Below are 17,493 nucleotides of genomic sequence, written 5' to 3'. Positions count from 1 at the left end.
TCGAGCTTTGCCACCCTAACCTTGAGGTCGTCGACCTCTTGGGTCCTGTTAAGCGCAAGGTTGGAGGCAATTAAAAAGTCCCCAAGGCCATCGACCACGCGATCCTGAAGGAGATTGCCGCTTAAGCCCTCCACCACCTCCTTGTCTTGGAAGCGACTGAATATTCGTTTGAGCAGCACGGGAAGTGGTGAGGTGGAGGGCATCTCTTGGCCCTCGGGGGCACTCTCTCATCCACCCTTGTGAACAACAAGGGGGAGTGGAGAGGAGGCACTTGGAGGATGGTCCATAAAGGTCGGGGGCCCACCCGATGCAAAATTCGAGGGTGCCACGGCCCCACCAACTCTTGACCTTTTAAAGACAAGGTCGGTGCATGTCTCCTCGTCGTCAGTTTCGATAACCACCACCCCTTCTGGCCTATCAACAGGCAGGAGTAGCTGAGGTCGAGGGGGCAATGGGCGTTGGCGTTCCCTCCTTGGCAGCCGCCGCCTTTCGTTTGGCCAGCAGGTCGGCCAACTTCTTCTTCTTATCGTTATTAAAGCCCATATCTGCACACAAGACAACAAGTTAAAGCAGCAACAATGCAAGTATGCGAGCAAAAATGAATTAAGACAAGAAGCATAGAACGAGGAAGTACCGATATATATCTTAAGGTTCTTTGGGCTAAACTCACACTTGAGTAGCTCCAAAGTGCTGAAAGGGGCAGAGAGTCCAGAAAGGAGCTCGCATACCCCTCGCTCTTTAGGGGAAAGGTCCTCAAGACTTTGCAGCTTCTGAAGAATGGGCTTCTCTGTCCAGTACAAGGGAAACCCATCAAGAAGGGCAGGGTCCCTCCGATTGCTCCTGATTTTGAAGAAGTTCTTCTTGAACCCCTTATATGATTGCAGGAAGAGCGTTAAGAGCACCCTCCCAGCCACCCCGTTGAAGCTAACCTACAGTTTCTTCCTAGGGTCTTTGACTTAGAAGAAGAAAAGGAAGGTGTCCACAGATGGCGTAAGGCCAAGGCTGTAGCAAAGTATGGTGAAAGCCCTTCCGAATGCCCAACTGTTGGGATGTAGTTGGGCAGGAGCTACATTCACCTCTGTTATAAGGGTGTGTTCGAATGGAGTAAGAGTTAATCGAAGCCCCAGCCTTCAGAAAATGGTGGAATAGATGAAGCAAAAGGGGCCCTCCGTATCAGACGTTTCATCTGAACACACTGGTTCACCCTCACGACAAGCCACAACCTGCACGAACTTATCATGGTCCTTGCCGAAGACGCGTGAAGGGTGGCAGGTTTGTTTCTTCCCATAAGTCGCTATGCTCTCGAGAGTCGTAAAAGTGGACGTTTCCTCTAAAAGGTCCACCGGTGCCAGCGATATAGGGACTTATAGAATGAGGTAGGAGGAGGAGGGACTGGCAAAGAAAATGGAACAGAGGATGACGTTGAAGTCGAGTTAGAATCCAAGGGAGAAGCTGGTTCAGGAACTCGTTTTGGCTCATTTAGTCATATTGGATAAGAAAGCTAAAACGGAAAAGAAAAAGAGAAACTTTAGAGGTGGAAAGCGGCTTAACTCGACAGAACCAGAGAAACCCAAAAAATAGAGACTCGAAGCATGAACAGTAGAATTGAATGTGCAGAAAAATGCAGAAATCATAAGCAGTCCCAGACAGTTATGAGCATATTACAAGTAGCGAAATCGTAAATGGCAAAGTGATCGAGAAATAAAAATCAAACCTTTCGAGTGATGAGGTTCGAGGGTTCAAGTTTTGGAAGAAGGAGAAGAGAGCATTTCCCCGCAAATGCCAAGTGAAGGTTCGCGTAAGTAAAAGTGATGAAACAGTGGTGAGAGCATAAAGGTTAAAATGTTTAAACAGTACACGAAGAAGTTCGAGCGCCAACAGGTCTCAGTCGTAAATCCCGACACGTGTATGTTGATTGGCAACGAATGACGTCACTTCGGTGTACTGTTCACGCCTGTTACCCAGTGCCACGCAGGTCGCGCTGCGCAATCACTTAGTCTCTTCACTGAAACAAGTTACAGCTCGAGACTGGGGGGCTTTTGTCCCGACCAACCCTCGGTGATCTTCCCAGAAACTGACCTCAGACATCGCGCACCATCGCTTGGTAATGGAATGGGGCAACGTGAGGTGGGCCCCAAACTCACCTACCAGAGAATTGGTTAGTCTTTGACATTTGTATCCTAAACCCCAATGTTGGAGATTGATATCAAACCTCACCAGTAGAGGGAGAAGATCGGACATCGGTCGTCAAGACAATGTAGAGGGCCACGTAAGGTGGGCCCTAGAGTTTTGCTAAGATAACAATTAAAGACAAGAGATATGTGGGAAGCCTAAGTCACGAGGTATCCATGCATGTGGTGTGTATGATGCATGAAGGCGCAACACGTGAGGATAATCCTGGGAGGCATTAAAACCCATTAGGGTTAGGGTTCCCAGGGAAATTGCATGCATGGCACGTGCACGCTTAGGGCTCCCACGAAGCAAATGGCGCTAGAGAATAGGTGCACAAGTTGGTACCCAAGCGACCACTCTGACTATACATTGCACTCCAGTTAAGGAAGGTTCCATGTGCCAGATACGCTAAGATTACCTAAATAGCGGCGCAGGGACATTTTCCAAGGAACCCTAGATAAGGGTAACAACACAAAGGTAACCCCTGGTTTCAACCTATATAAAGGGTGCTAAGAACCCTAGTAAGGTACGCAGTTTCTAAGACTGAAGCTAATATACACACTTGGTGTTTCCTTGCCCTAATACTAACTTGAGCGTCGGATTGCAAACGGCCGCTAGGGCGCCCCTTTGTCTTTGCAGGTGAGAGGCTTCTTGATCAAGAAGCCACGTTTTCCAGGCAAGATTGAAGGGTCGTAGTAATTGTTAGGGTCAACCAGCAGAGCAAGTCAACCGGCGGGAACAATATTATATATTCTCCACCAGACAGCCAAAGTCCTACAAATTGAGCCAGTTAAATTCGGGGCGCGATCTACCCATCAACGACCCGTTTCGACATGACGAAGGGTGAGATGTCCATATTCTTTGATATTATGAATTTCTAACTATACTTCCTTTATTTGAGAAAAGGAGGATCCAAACTTACATTATTTTTCATTGTGATTATTATAAACAAAAGAACATATAATTAATATTGTAGAGTATAGTTGTTAATTCGTGAATTTTGAAAGATGGTTGGTATTGTTATCTTACATGCTAAAACTATAAAACACTCAATTTGACAAAGCTTCAAATGGAATAATAAATGTGATGGAATATGAAGATTTGAATAAAGAGGGATGTTCCAATGTTGAGAGATGAAGAAAAAGTAATGTTATAGAAGAACCAACATGTAATAATGATATTGAAGATCTAGGTAACAAAAACCCTTGTAGGCCTAGGTCTCTGTGTTGATATCATTTTTCAATAGTTAATGAACCTCGATAGCTAAATGTAATTGGTGTAGTAAGGATTATGCTACCAATTCTAAAAAAAAAACTTGATCATTCTTAATAAACCCTTATTTTTCAAAAAATGAAAAAAATATGGGAAAGGAAGTAGTATTACTCTATCTAGTCATTTTGATTTGATGCATGTAGACCAGCTCTAGCTAGGATGATAATTATGGATGAGCTACCATTTAAGTTTTTTAAGGGAAAGGAATTTTGTTATTTTATAAGTATCTTACAACCTAAATTCTCAATTATGGGAATGATTTCAATTGCTAGGATTGTTGGAGTATTTACCTTAACAAAAACCATTTTTTGAAACATATGTTCTCTCATTCAAATCAAGGTGTAAGTCTCACAACTAATTGTTGGACTTTGGTGCAAAATATAAATCATCTTTGTTTTAGTGAATATTTCATTGGTGAAATTTGTCTAAGAATAACAAGGTAGAAAAATTGATGAGTGCTTGAAAGGTAAGTTAATAGGTAGAGTTTTCACCATCACAGTTGGCAATGTTAGCTAAAATGATGTTATAATATCTTATTTGAAAATTTGAATGGAGGATTGGAACACCACATCCCTTAAAAAGAGAACACATGCATATTAGGTGTTGTACACATATTTTAAATCTTATAGTGAATGATGGGTTGAAGGAACATCATTCAAATTATATAAATTAGGAATGCAGATAGTTAGATAAATCTATTGTGTAGTTGAATGTTTCCACTAGGTGAAACTCAACCTACATAATGCTTGAAAGTGCATTAAAAATTTAAAATGCGTTTAAAATGTTGGGTGAGAAGTGTGTTGAATAAGTCATGTTGTATGGTGGTGTTCCAAGTAATGAAGATTGAAAGAAAACAAGATATTGTGTTGAATTTTTGAAAATATTTTTTTAAATCACTTAAAAGGTACAAGGGACCAATTTTGTAACTTCTTCTCAATATTTCAATGAGCATTCAAAAAATGGATAGGTAGTCCTCATAAATTACTTCGAGACATGGCTGAAAAAAATGAAAGTTAAGTATGATAAATATTAGGGAACATTAAATGTATAAATATATTTTGATTTTTGTTGTTGTGGTACTTGATTCTCGAAGTAAATTTTAGTTTGTGTAGTGGGGTTTAGGCAAATTTTATGAGAAGGATGATATTGAATTTTTATGTGAAAAGATAAATGAGGAATCATATAAGTTGTTTAATGTGTATAACATTTATGTGTGTCTTGGAAAATATGTTGAAAATTATTCACATTCTTATGATATGGAAATTGAGGAACTTGAACCACCATATTATCATTTGTTATGGAATTTGAGATTGATATAAATTTAAACATGAATCTGAATAAAAATGAAGTAGATTTGTATCTTATGGAGAATTTGGAGAAAAAAATGTGATAATTATTTTGATATCTTGATGAAGTGGAAAGTGAACTCTAACAAATATCCTATTGTTTTTCAAATTGTTGCTATAAAGTGCTTAATTAGTTATTAATACTTTTTGTCAATAAAGAAAAGGTAAAGTGCTTACTTGTCATGGAAGTTCTCTTTCCTCAAAGTTCTTTGGAGCATTGATTGTACATAGAATTGGTATAGATCCTCCCCTTAGTCTAATATTGAGTTTGATTAGTTATGTAACTTCAAATTAATTTTTTATATGACATGATAATTTTTATAAGATATGTTTTTTAAAAAAATACAAGAAAATGTTGCAATTAAAATTTAAGTGATGATGTTTTATTTTCTACCAGTTGAAACTATAGATATATTTGACAATTGATCCAGTGTGCTTGATTAGATTTGTTATATTATTTTATATTGTTTAATTTTGATTTTAAATCTTAATTTATATTTGTTGGTGAATATATGATTTAACGTTTTAATTATTTTAAATATTTAGTCTTATGTTTTTATTAGTTTATTATTTAATATTTATTAGATTTTGAGTAACATATTTTTTATTTTATTTTTATTTTAAACATAAAAAATAGAGAGTAAATATTTAATAAATGAAAAAAAAATCTAATTAAAAATTAAGCTACAAAAATCAACTTAAACCAAACAGCAAAAAAATATTCCATTTGGTTAAAAGAAATCGTTTGATATCAAATCACATATATATTTTCTATATTTAATTCAAATATATTTTAAATAAAAGAAATCGAACCAAAGTGCATAACAAACACCCATAATTATTATTCTTTTTTGAAAATTTTGTATATCAATCATTTAAGATAATTTCTTTCCTACGCACGTTTAAATCTTTCTACACCTAGTTTAATGCTTTTGTGTAATTTTTTTTTTCGGCAATGTTTTTGTGTAATAGGTTTCTACATTAGATAATATCTCCTTGTGTATGTTCAAGAGATTTAATACATGTATTATAAAATTACATGTTTCAGATATTAAATATGGTTATAATATAAATTATTAATATAGTAAAAACAATTTCTTTCTAAGTTGGGATGAGTATTATTGAGTGTAGTTATAATTACAACAACACAAATAATAGAATGACAGTATAATATATCCAATAGTTATAGTATTAATAATATTTTTTTACAATAATGAAAAATAGTAGTGTTTTTGTCGGTTGACTTGGCCGCCGGTTGACTCTGGTGACTGGTTCAAGCTCCGGCGGTCTCCTCTGGAATCTGCACTTCTCTTGGTTTTTGAATGCTTTTACCTGTAGAGATAGAGGGCGCCCTTACGGCCGTTTGCACTCTGACGCTCAAGTCAGTAAGCGCTTACAAAAGCAACAATAACTCTCAGTGTAGTGTGTAAAAACAGCGTACCTTCACCTAGGGTTTCAACCCATTTTTATAACCGCACATGGAGCAATTGCACTTGAGATAAACAAATATTAACTGAAAATAAGCACATTATCCTATATCTAACAGAAAACCACCTGCCACATGCACCAATGACCTTTAGGTGTTAAACTGCAAGCCACATTTTGTTATACATACACCTTCTTATCTTTTTAGGGTTAACAACATCTATCAAAAAAGTATTTTACGTGCAGCAAACAGATAAAATATCTCTTTATATTTTATCTTATATCTTTATAAAATATCTCTTTATATTTTATCTTTAAGCACATACAACTTGAATTTAAATCATAGCACATCATTAGAAAATTAGGCCCATTAACCAAACAGGGCCAACACCGCTACCTTGACTCTAGGTTCGTGGTCAAGCTGAGTTCTACCCTACCCGAGAACTGAGTAGTAGTTGGTCCAAGACCGAGGACTGAGCTCCTGCCCAGTACAAGTAAATATTATTATTTATACCGATATATAAAGAAATTCTCATTATAACTGTCATTGATATTTATATAAATTTATTCATATTTTATTTTTATTATTATTTTATTTTATTATTTTATTTTAATTATTTTGATATTTACAGTTATTAAAACAATTGGCACAACAATTTTGAATATTCATTCTTTGTCTTTGTCATATGTAATATGTAATATTTTCTTCAAATTCCCGCTCCCCACCTCTTCATCAACCTCCACATTTTCTCTTTAACTTCTCATTTTAATGTTCTTGAGAGAAATTGTTTTTGAAGAATAAAAAAAAGGCTAAAGAAAGTGAAGCATCCTTCTTTCTCTTCGTAGGAATGTTTTCTTTCAAACGCAAAAATGATTCTTCTGCAAATGCTCAACCAATACTTGGAGAGAGACAAAAACTCAAGCCTTGATGAAGATTAACATCTCCTTCCGCATGTCCCACAGTTTCACCACCTCATCTGTGCTACCACTCACAATAAACAACCTATTCGTAGGAAGCGCCACCATGTTCATGTAACCATCGTGGCCAGACGTTGCAAAAACGCTTCAGCAACGTGCCACCATCACCAACCTCAGAGATGACAAAGTCATTGGAGAGCGTGACAGAGAGGAAATGATAGGTGTGCCCGACCAAACAGTGCATGTTGATGTCGTTGGTCATGGAGAGGGAAAGGGGGTTTCGTTGACTGAGGTTAACGCGATAAATATGGTGCATTCTACTAGAAATGTGAGTTCTGAGAAATAACACAAAAAGTCAAAACGTGTTATTGGTAGAGCTAATCAATTATGTGATTTTGCAATGTAGAGGGTCGAATTTGCAACAATGGCAGAATTGTCACAAACCTAATTAAGGATTTTGTGAAGAAGGAAATGAAAAAAAAAAATAACTAATTGACCAGTGAGGCTTCTAATGAATCATGTTGATTTTGAATTCCCATTGTTTAATCATTCATGCTTCTTATTTATTTATTTTTCTTTTTTTGATTTCTGTAAAGAGAAAGAATTAAAAATGTATTTTAATTCAAGAGCAAGTAGACTGTTGTATTTTCACTTAGATAATTATAGTAATCTGGATCGAATACTCCTTTTTGGTGGTTTTTTCTACTTTTGGAATTTATTGTTGTTTCTCTCTCCCTCTCTTTGGGCACTGTCCCAAGACTCTGGCTCTTAAATTAAGAATTTTTTATTATTTATTTGTTATTACTGTAAAAGTCTCTACTTTGCCATATGACTCTCAAACATTATTTCATAATTCAGATTTATGGAGTTTTTGCTCTGTCTCTATGTAACTGTATATAATTTTGATAACGTAAAATAGAGAATTAGTTAAGGTTGGTCACGCTGAATTGAAAATTTTCTTGGGACTATGCTTACTTCCTTTCAACATAATTCATGCTAACGAAATATTGAGTGAGTTTTATTAATTACAGTGAAACAACTTTTGATTGGTAAGTTTTGAAGGATTAATGTTTAGTGATATCCATGTTAAGTATTATGTTATTTATCCTTAAACAGTTGGAGATCGTACCTTATTGGTCAAAGACTAAAATAATAGTCATGTTCTTCGTATAATTATAACTCATGTAACATGGTGTTTTTGAAGTGCCTATAATATCAATTATTAGCCTGCATATTTTGTGAGTAATTGATACATGAGAAATTGAGAACACTGTGCTTCAGATACGATTACTCAAGTTTGATGGACAAGGTCATGCATTTACTTTATTATAATTGTACCTTGATTTAAGGTTTGTCATTTTATGACCTATTTGTTTTTGTCATTTGCAATGAAAAATGACTAGTTTCCCATTGTAAGGTTGTGACGCAATTAGGTTTATATGTATTTGCTTTGGCTTTCTTTTTCCAAGCAACTTATAAGTTGTCTCTACTCTTAATTATACCCTATAGTTGATGGGAAAAAACGCTCTTCTTCTATTAGTGATATTTGTAATTTCTTCTTTGGATGGATGATGAAGGAGATATGAGGAGCAGAAGCATTAAAGAAACTCAAGAGGAGTTTCCATGGATTGAAGTGGAGTTAGGAATTTGTGAGAGTGAGAGGTGAGGCCAACTCACTAGGAAAGAGTCTAGGCTAAGTTTTGAAGGAGACTAACCTAGGAAGAACTTAAGAACAAGTAGAATGGTAAAAAATAGACAGCATTTCATTACTAATTCCAAGTTTAAAAAAATACATGTATAAGAGACTCTTATTTATAGGAGAAAGTCTCTCAAAAATTCTCAAATGAGATGGGGACAAGTGTCACCACCTTATTGGTGCAAATCCTCTCCATTTAGGAGAAGACATGTGGAACCTCATGCCTTCCTTGCCTACATTTCTATTTGCATCCGTCTTTTTCTATTTTACACTTTACTTTGTTTTCTATTTACGTCTTTCTCTACTTTGGCCTAAAATACTAGGCCCAAAACTTCCTAACTACTCTATACAATTTTTACAAGGCTAAGAAGAGGAAAAAGACTCTACAAACTCTTCATTAAAACTCGATCTTCGTCTATCTTCTTGGCCGAAAGTTTCGAAGTTGGATGATTTCCATCCGTCGTGGAAATTTACTTGACTCCTATACTAAAGAGTAATATATGTTGGTGCTTATAAATATTTTCTTTATTCATTAAGCAACTTGATGTTATGACAAGTTCTGAAAATGTTATCATGAATGAATGTTGTAAAACTACAAACTCTCATTTTTCCAATTTGTGTCCAACATGTTTCCAAACTACAATAAAAACTAAAAAAGGTTCAGTATGTTGAGCGCGGTGAAACTTTAGTAATAAGGAAAAATTGACACATAATTGTATCCATTATTGAATATTAAAAAATGTGGAAATATTGAAAATGCTTTAAAACAAAAGTAGATGATTTATATACTTGACAAAAATTTAATTTATACTTAATTTCACATTAATTAAGAATGTTAATGATAATTAAATTAACTTTGTATTATAGATTTGATAAGATTAATTAAGAATGTTAATGATAATTAAATTAACTTTGTATTATAGATTTGATAAGATGCTAATTATATTTTCTAAATTATCTTAAACTATAATCATTAGGAATTATGTCTAGATTTAGATATAAGAATATTTTAAAAAATAATTATAATTAAGATAGGAATGGAGTGTTTTTGAATTTTTAAATAAAAGAAATAATTAACGATATAATTGTGATATATATAAAAAAAATACAAATATATAATTATAAAAAAATAAAAAACATGAATACGACAGACTGCAGACTGCGTCTTTCTTCTAATAAACTTAATGGGAATAGTAGATTAATTAATAAATAAAGCAAACCAATCATTAAAATTACAAAGATAATTTCTTCTTGGTAATTTTCCAACTTGTTTAATTAACCACAATTTTTCTCTCCCAATTCCCTTAAACTGTTATTTTCTTTTTATTTCTCAAGTATATCGGATATTCTTAGATACTTCTCCCCAATATATTTTCTCTCTCTCTAAATTCCAACAATATATTTAAAATATTATCAATAATTAAAAATGTTAAATTCAAATTTTAAAATATAACCAATACTGGGTTTATTTTGTGGTTGCATTATTTTGATCCACGTCGTGGTGGAGTAATTGTAAAACCTGATAAGCAACAACTGCAGGAGCAGAATGTCCCTCTGAATCGAAGCCCCTACTTCAGCCACTCAGTTCAACAAAAGGTCACTCTCCATTTTCTTACGTTTCAATTTCACTTTCTTTCTGCTTAACTTTACCTTTTGAATTTCATTGAATTTCTTTCGTATCTTTGTTTTTCCCTGTTTGGTTGTCGAGATTTTGTTTTTTTTTTCATCTCTTGTTGGAATTAGATTACTGATGTTATATAAATCCCTCGATTAGGTGCTAACTGTTTACGGCATATTCAGTTTGTGTTACGGCATATTCGGACTATTACCAAGGAACATTGTTTCCAAGGTTGAAGAATTACGGCATATTCTAATAGAATTGGAAGTTGTAAATTTATAGCCTATTCGGACTAACTTCTCTATTTACAAGAGAAAAATAAGGGGGAAACAAGTTTATTTGTAAGCTATTTATAAATTATTTTAGGTATAAGTTAATTTGAACTGTTTAGAAACAAATTTCAAGTTTTCCTCTATTCGTTTTCACTCTTAGAATTTTTTTTTCTGGATATATGTGTGAATCAATAAAGCCGAGGCAATTCTGTATAATATTTCTTTATTTACAATGTTTAATGGCGAAAATAGCATAGTTGTAGTAATAGTTCAATTAAAAAGTGTATTGGAATTAGCTCAAGTGGTTGCTAAGACCATGGAGGCTGGTTGGTTCTCATGATACTCTGACCATTTAATACTCGTTTGTGTTTTGGATACTGACCTTTAGGTATTTAGCTTTGTTACAATTTATATCACTGTGTTTGGATTAGCATTAGACCATCCAAATGATGGCATTAGGAAGCCAAGAAGACAGTCCATTTTTTTGGTAATTTTATTTTTTTCATTTAGGTATCTCTGCATAATGTATTTACTTTTCAATTCTTTTTATTAGTATGCAATTGGAATTACTTGTTGATATTGGATCTATGCAGTCGAGTTCACTTGTGCAAAAGAGACTTTTATTGTTGTTTGTTGTACAATCAGTCAGAACTATTTAATAATATTGTTAGTCCTTATGTGATTGCCCTAATATGGCTTTTGGGACGAGGAATGTTTGTATATCGTTGGGAAATTGGAATAGGGATAAAAGTTTCTAATGTTTGATAGAATAAAGTAAAAGTAATTCTAGGGACAATAATAATATTTGTTGTGGGTTGCACCAATTATCTTGTAACAAAGGTGTAGTAGCTTGAGTCATTTATAGTGAGATTTGAGTTATACTCTTAAGTAGAAAGAGTTGTGTCTTGAGCGGAGGTCTAATTGTTCAAGTTATTTATCGTGAGTTTTGAGTTGTCATACTCTTAAGTAGAAAGAGTTGTGTCTTGACTCTTAATTGGTAAACACTTTATCCAACAATATTGCAAATAATCTCATTTTCAGTAAAGTAGTGTTGTTAAGAATGAAAGATTTTTTTACCTAGTGTCACTTTTGTTTTTTCAAGTGGACCTAGTGACCCTTAAATAATACGGATTTTGAAAATGAATTAAACTGGTGGCATAAATCTCAGTAAGTTGAAACTTTGAACGTCTGAAATCTTCAAATTCAGATAATTCTAGCTAACTTAAACTCAGTATGCCATATTGTGCTTCAAGCTCTGTAGTTTTGGTTTGCCATTGTTGACAAGAAAATGTTTTATGATATGAACTGTTTTTCATGGAAATATTCAACTAGTTTGATATCTTAAGTGAATAGAAATATTTCACAGTAAACTAAATTTTCTTTTCAGCTGACTAAAATCACTGAGAAACTAGATTATAATCCTGAGAATTTACAGCTGCCTAGTTATTAGTTCATGTTGGGCTGACTTATTTTGCATTTCAGCTTACTGATTTGTAATTTGAGCTGAGTGATTTGTTAAAAATTTTAAAAAACTAACTAGATAATTTAGATAACTATTGATATTGCCTAATGAGATATATATCAACCAACTGCTTGTACTTATTGATCTGATTCAGTGCTATTTTAGTAAACCGACACCCAGTTCATATAAAAGATTTTTCTTTAGTTTTCTCTGTTTGCAATTGTGCTGGGAGTGGGGGCCTAGACTTACAGGGCAAGCTTAAGATTTGGAGAGTGTATGCTAGGAGGAAACGGGTGTGAAAAGAGGTGAGGTGGCTGTGGAAGTGGGTGTACTGAATTGCCAAATGTGTGAAACAGATTTTGGTGTATATAGGGAATGTTTAGGATAGAGTGTGGCATCTAGAAGTTTAGGTGAACCATGTTATAGCATTAAGGCTCAGATTTGTTGCAGTAGGATTGGTTTTCTTTTGTATTTACTTTCTGTTATTGAATAATACACAAAGCCCCTTATTTGCTCTTGTACTATTCCCTTTGTTTTTCTAGTCAGGAATAATGCAGGTTCAAATCAGGGACTGTTTGTATTATTCCATAACAAAAAGTAAATACAGAATGAAACCACTGTCTCGGAGCTGAGCTCCTAGCAGAGGCTAATGCCCTCTGCCCATAATAGAATTCTCCCAAAATTCTAGATGCCATTCTCTTGCCTAAACATCCCCCATATAGCCCCAATACTGTCTCACACATTTGGTAATCCAGTTACACCCACTGCCACTTCATCTCCTCTTTCCACACCCCGGTTCCTCCTATACACCCTCCCAATCTCGGGCCTGCTCTGTAAGTCTAGGCCACACTTCCAGCTTTATCAGTTTGTCTTGGCAAATAGTGCAATTCTTAAAACCTTCACCAATTTATATGACTGTTACTCTGAAGTCTGCCTAAGTTTATGTTTTTCACCTTGGTTGCATCTGTTACACTTGAAGTACATCGTCCACTTTTTCCTTGTTAAGAGTTGGTGAGAAAAGAAAACGTAAGTGAAACTGAAAATAGACTTGAATATCATGGGACATCTGGTGTAATCGAAAGTGTCCGAATCTCATTTTTGAGAATTGAATAGTCTAAGGTAGCAAAGGTTCCTGCAATTCACTTTGCTCAGGTCTATTGAATAATTCTTTTATTTGTTTTTCATTTTTCCTTTTAAATTCTTAGACTTACAAACTCTCTTCTTAAGGTGGCATCCAAGTTGGCGATGTATGCTTTCTTATCACATCAGTCCACAATTTCTTGATTTTTGGAGGTTAACAGTGTTGTGTTTGCTATGTCTTAACTTCAGGTGCAAGAGAACAAAGACCATAAAACCCTTTAGAGTGTCCGCAGTCAAGAATGAACACAGGAATGGCTTCATTAACTCAAGTCCGTTATAAAGTACAGACTTCCACGTTCAGAAGGGTGCATCCTAGAAACCAAGGATTATTGAAATCTGGAAAACTATTCCAACACCCAGGATCCACCTTTCCTAGTATTCACATTAACCTATCCTGCATATGCTGCACGAAGTTAACCCCATGGGAGTCATCATCAGTCACATTTGCTCCTACTGATAATCAAAGTGATAAATATTTGCCCGAGAGTGCCAATATATTTGAAACTTTGGAATCTAGTAAAACAGCTGACTCATCAACAGCAAATGCTGAAGGGGTTATAGAGACAAGGTCTCAGCCAGGCCAGGAGCTTCAGTTTTTCAAATGGCCGTTGTGGCTTCTGGGCCCTTCTGTTCTCCTAGCAACTGGCATGGTCCCAACATTGTGGTTACCAATATCATCGATCTTTCTCGGCCCCAATATAGCCAGCCTTCTTTCCTTAATTGGACTGGATTGCTTATTTAACCTTGGTGCAACCCTTTTTCTCCTCATGGCTGATGCTTGTTCACGGCCGAAGTATCCAACAGATGAATGCAAAAGCAAGGCTCCCTTCAGTTACCAGTTCTGGAATGTTGTTGCAACTCTTACTGGATTTATTATCCCATTGTTGTTGATGATTGGATCTCAGAAGGGCTTTCTCCAACCTCAACTAACTTTCATCCCGTTTGCAGTTCTACTCGGTCCCTATCTTCTTCTGTTGTCAGTACAGTTTCTGACAGAAATGTTGACTTGGTATTGGCAATCACCAGTCTGGCTTGTTACCCCTGTAATTTACGAGTCTTACCGTGTCTTGCAACTGATGAGAGGATTAAAGCTTGGGGTTGAGCTCAGTGCACCGGCATGGATGATGCATACAATTAGAGGGCTGGTTTGCTGGTGGGTGCTAATTCTCGGTCTGCAGTTAATGAGGGTTGCTTGGTTTGCTGGCTTAACTGCGCAAGCTCGTAAGCAGCGATTGTCTTCCGATACTTCTAGTGCTAATGGTGATTAGTGATTAATACTATTTTAAATTTATTCAGAAAGATATAAATTAAGTATAAGTGGTTTAAGTTTAGTTACGGTTGTTTTCCATCCCACCCAGATACCATGATGATACTGGTATACATAAAATAGATATATACACACGTAAATAGATATATATTTCATCACTGTACTGTATGCCGTACAATTGGTTGTTTTTGTTTGTGTTATCTTCAATTTGTGAACAAATGGTTTCTATTTTGTAGCTCAATTTATGACGATGGAAGAATTATACAGGTGTTGGTTCAAGAAAAGTTTTACGTATTTATAGATTTTTGATAAATTGTAGGTAATAGATAACTTGTATCAGTTACATGTTAGTTTTTGTATTTTCCAGCTAGAATATATTGATGACATCTATATTGAGTCTAGACACGTATTCCTTTTTTCATAAGTGACAGGTCAGTCTTGTCTGTTTTTGTTTTTGGTGTATCCTTCTCTTTCTTCCTGCTCTGATAATCATTAATCTGCTTTAAAATCAGCATCTTCATAAATAACAGAACATAGAACAAGTTAGTTTTGGTTTTTCTTAGATGTGTGAATACAAGGATTCAGGAATCAGGTGTAGATAGGAACGACAAGCAACTGTGAACTGTGCTAGGCTAGTTGTTTTTGTGAACTGTTGCATTAAATTTAACATCTGGGTCTTACACTCTACAGAACTCATTTTTTTTCTTTTTGCGTTTTACTTTGGTATTATACTGAATTATGGGACAAAAACTTCCAAATATAGAAGGGACAATTAAATTTTAGAAAACAGAAAGCTGTTTTAAAAAATTGTATTATAACGGGGTTTAAGTCTTTGCTTTATTGTTACTGCTTTTTTTTCTGGCTGAACATTGTGATCTTCATACCTGCTTTTGCACGTCACGTGACATTCATATTGGGGTTTAGTGAAAAGTCCCAAGTGAAGTTATATTTATGTTAGTCTTGGTCATAATTGAGAAATCATTTTCCTTCATTGACTAGGTAAAATGCAAGCACTTTCAATCCTCTTTTTATAATTAGTAATGGACTGTCTCCATCTTTTATACAAAGGCGAAAAGAAGAGATTTTTTTATTCCCTAACCATAGGACACATAGGTTACTTTTGAATTTTTCACCATAGGCTTTAGCTTCATGAAATATATATTTTGGTACCTACACTGTACAAAAGTTTTAAATGCCAAAATACCCTTGGAAATTTGATTTAAAATAAAACAAAGTGTGTAGTTTGGTTTTTGGCAATGGTTGATTAGTGGAGGCAAGTGATGGAGGAGGGCCAAGCTCACCACACTATGAAAGTCAAGTTCCAAGTCTAGACCGTCTAGACTCAAGAGGAGAGCGTCTAGACTCAAGAGGAGAGCGTCTAGCACAAGAAGAGGGGCGGCTACAAAGGGAGCGTCTAGGTGGAAGCCTAGACCGTCTAGGACCTATCACTAGGTCCATGACCAAGCACCTTCACGCACAAATGGGTCAAGCAACGGATTGGAGGGAGAAGAACTTATACATGCTACATGGAGGCCCATTAGGGGTGGCTTAGTAGTTAGTGTAGTGTAGAAAGCATAAACTTGTCTTATATGTGATTTACCCTAGATTTTGTGCACATTCTAGAACTTTGCCTCACATGGCCGGCCATGTGCCCATGTGCTCCATGTGGAGTAATTTCCATTTCATTTAGGAAGCATTTCATCTTCTCTTAGCTTAGGATTTACGGCCTCCTTAGCTTATAAAAGGAGAAGCCCATCACTTGTATTTGCAAGATTAATGAGAGTAATGTTATGCTGCCCACATTGTGACATACATTGCTTTTGCCTAGTTTCTAGGACCTAATCTTCATCTTCATCACCTACCATAGGGCTGGCCGAACCTCCCTTCTTCCATACACATCATGCACCTTCAAGATCACCATAACTCCTAGGAGGATCTTGCACATCTCAATCCATAGCTTCCGCACCATTTTTCACAACATCCAAGAAGAGCTCCATGAGAATGCCATCAGCAAGACTGAGTTTCATACTTTGGAGGTCGTGTAAAATCAAAGCGTTCAAAATCATGTAAAATAAAATCCTACAGTAATGAATATCATCATCTTAAGAATCTTACAAATTATGATTCTTACACATCATATTCAATTATAATAGAGATAGACACTTACCTTAATCCATGAGAGTTCTTATGTGAGCAGTTTCTTTAATTTCATTTTCTCAATCTATATCTTGACAATTTTGTTCTTGTTACACCCTTTATTGATGACCAATAGTGATACAACCTTCTTTGCAAAGATAAAATCATATTTTTATTCTTTCCCAATCTCCATCAAATTAGCTTTCATTAAGTAATATATATATATATATATATATATATAACACTTCTCACATTAACCAATGGACATTTGAATTTTATTAAATCATATTCAGGCAAGCATGTGATTCTCTATCTCTTATAAGTATCTTAAAACTTTCTTTGCAGCCTTCCAAAGATCCAATCCTGGATCACTTTGGTATCTGCCAAGCATACCAATTGCAAAGCTAATATCCGGTCTTCTACATGTTTGAGTATACATCAAACTCCCAACAACAGATGCACAAAAGATATTTTCCGTTTGTTTTTGTTCCAAATAATTCTTTGGACATTGCATGAGACTAAATTTGTCTCATTTTTGTATTGGAACAGGAGATGCTAAACATTTATCCATTTTGAATTTGTCTAAAATTTTATTGAATATATGCTTTCTGAGACAAGCCTAACAATCCTTGTAATCAATCATAGAATATTTCTATTCTTGTCACATGGTATGCCTCACTCATCTTTCATTTCAAAGTTATTTGAGAGAAACTTCTTAGTATCGCTTATAACGTTCGATATTGTCATGAGAGTCACGTTTAGTCTTAAA

At 35.2% G+C, this 17,493-nt stretch overlaps 1 protein-coding gene across 1 annotated transcript; it reads left to right on the top strand.

Annotated features, from left to right (window-relative positions):
• Window positions 1–10,232: 10,232 nt before the first annotated feature.
• Window positions 10,233–14,872, top strand: LOC137818651 (uncharacterized). Its single transcript, XM_068622195.1, has 2 exons — window positions 10,233–10,425; window positions 13,511–14,872. The coding sequence occupies exon 2, from the start codon at window positions 13,561–13,563 to the stop codon at window positions 14,587–14,589; it is 1,029 nt and encodes a 342-aa protein (XP_068478296.1). The 5' UTR covers window positions 10,233–10,425; window positions 13,511–13,560; the 3' UTR covers window positions 14,590–14,872.
• Window positions 14,873–17,493: the final 2,621 nt, after the last annotated feature.

This window comes from Phaseolus vulgaris, chromosome 10 (assembly GCF_000499845.2).
Source record: "Phaseolus vulgaris cultivar G19833 chromosome 10, P. vulgaris v2.0, whole genome shotgun sequence".
Classification (NCBI taxonomy): domain Eukaryota; kingdom Viridiplantae; phylum Streptophyta; class Magnoliopsida; order Fabales; family Fabaceae; genus Phaseolus; species Phaseolus vulgaris.
Note: the sequence above shows the minus strand (reverse complement) of the source record. Positions and strands in the feature narration are given on the sequence as shown.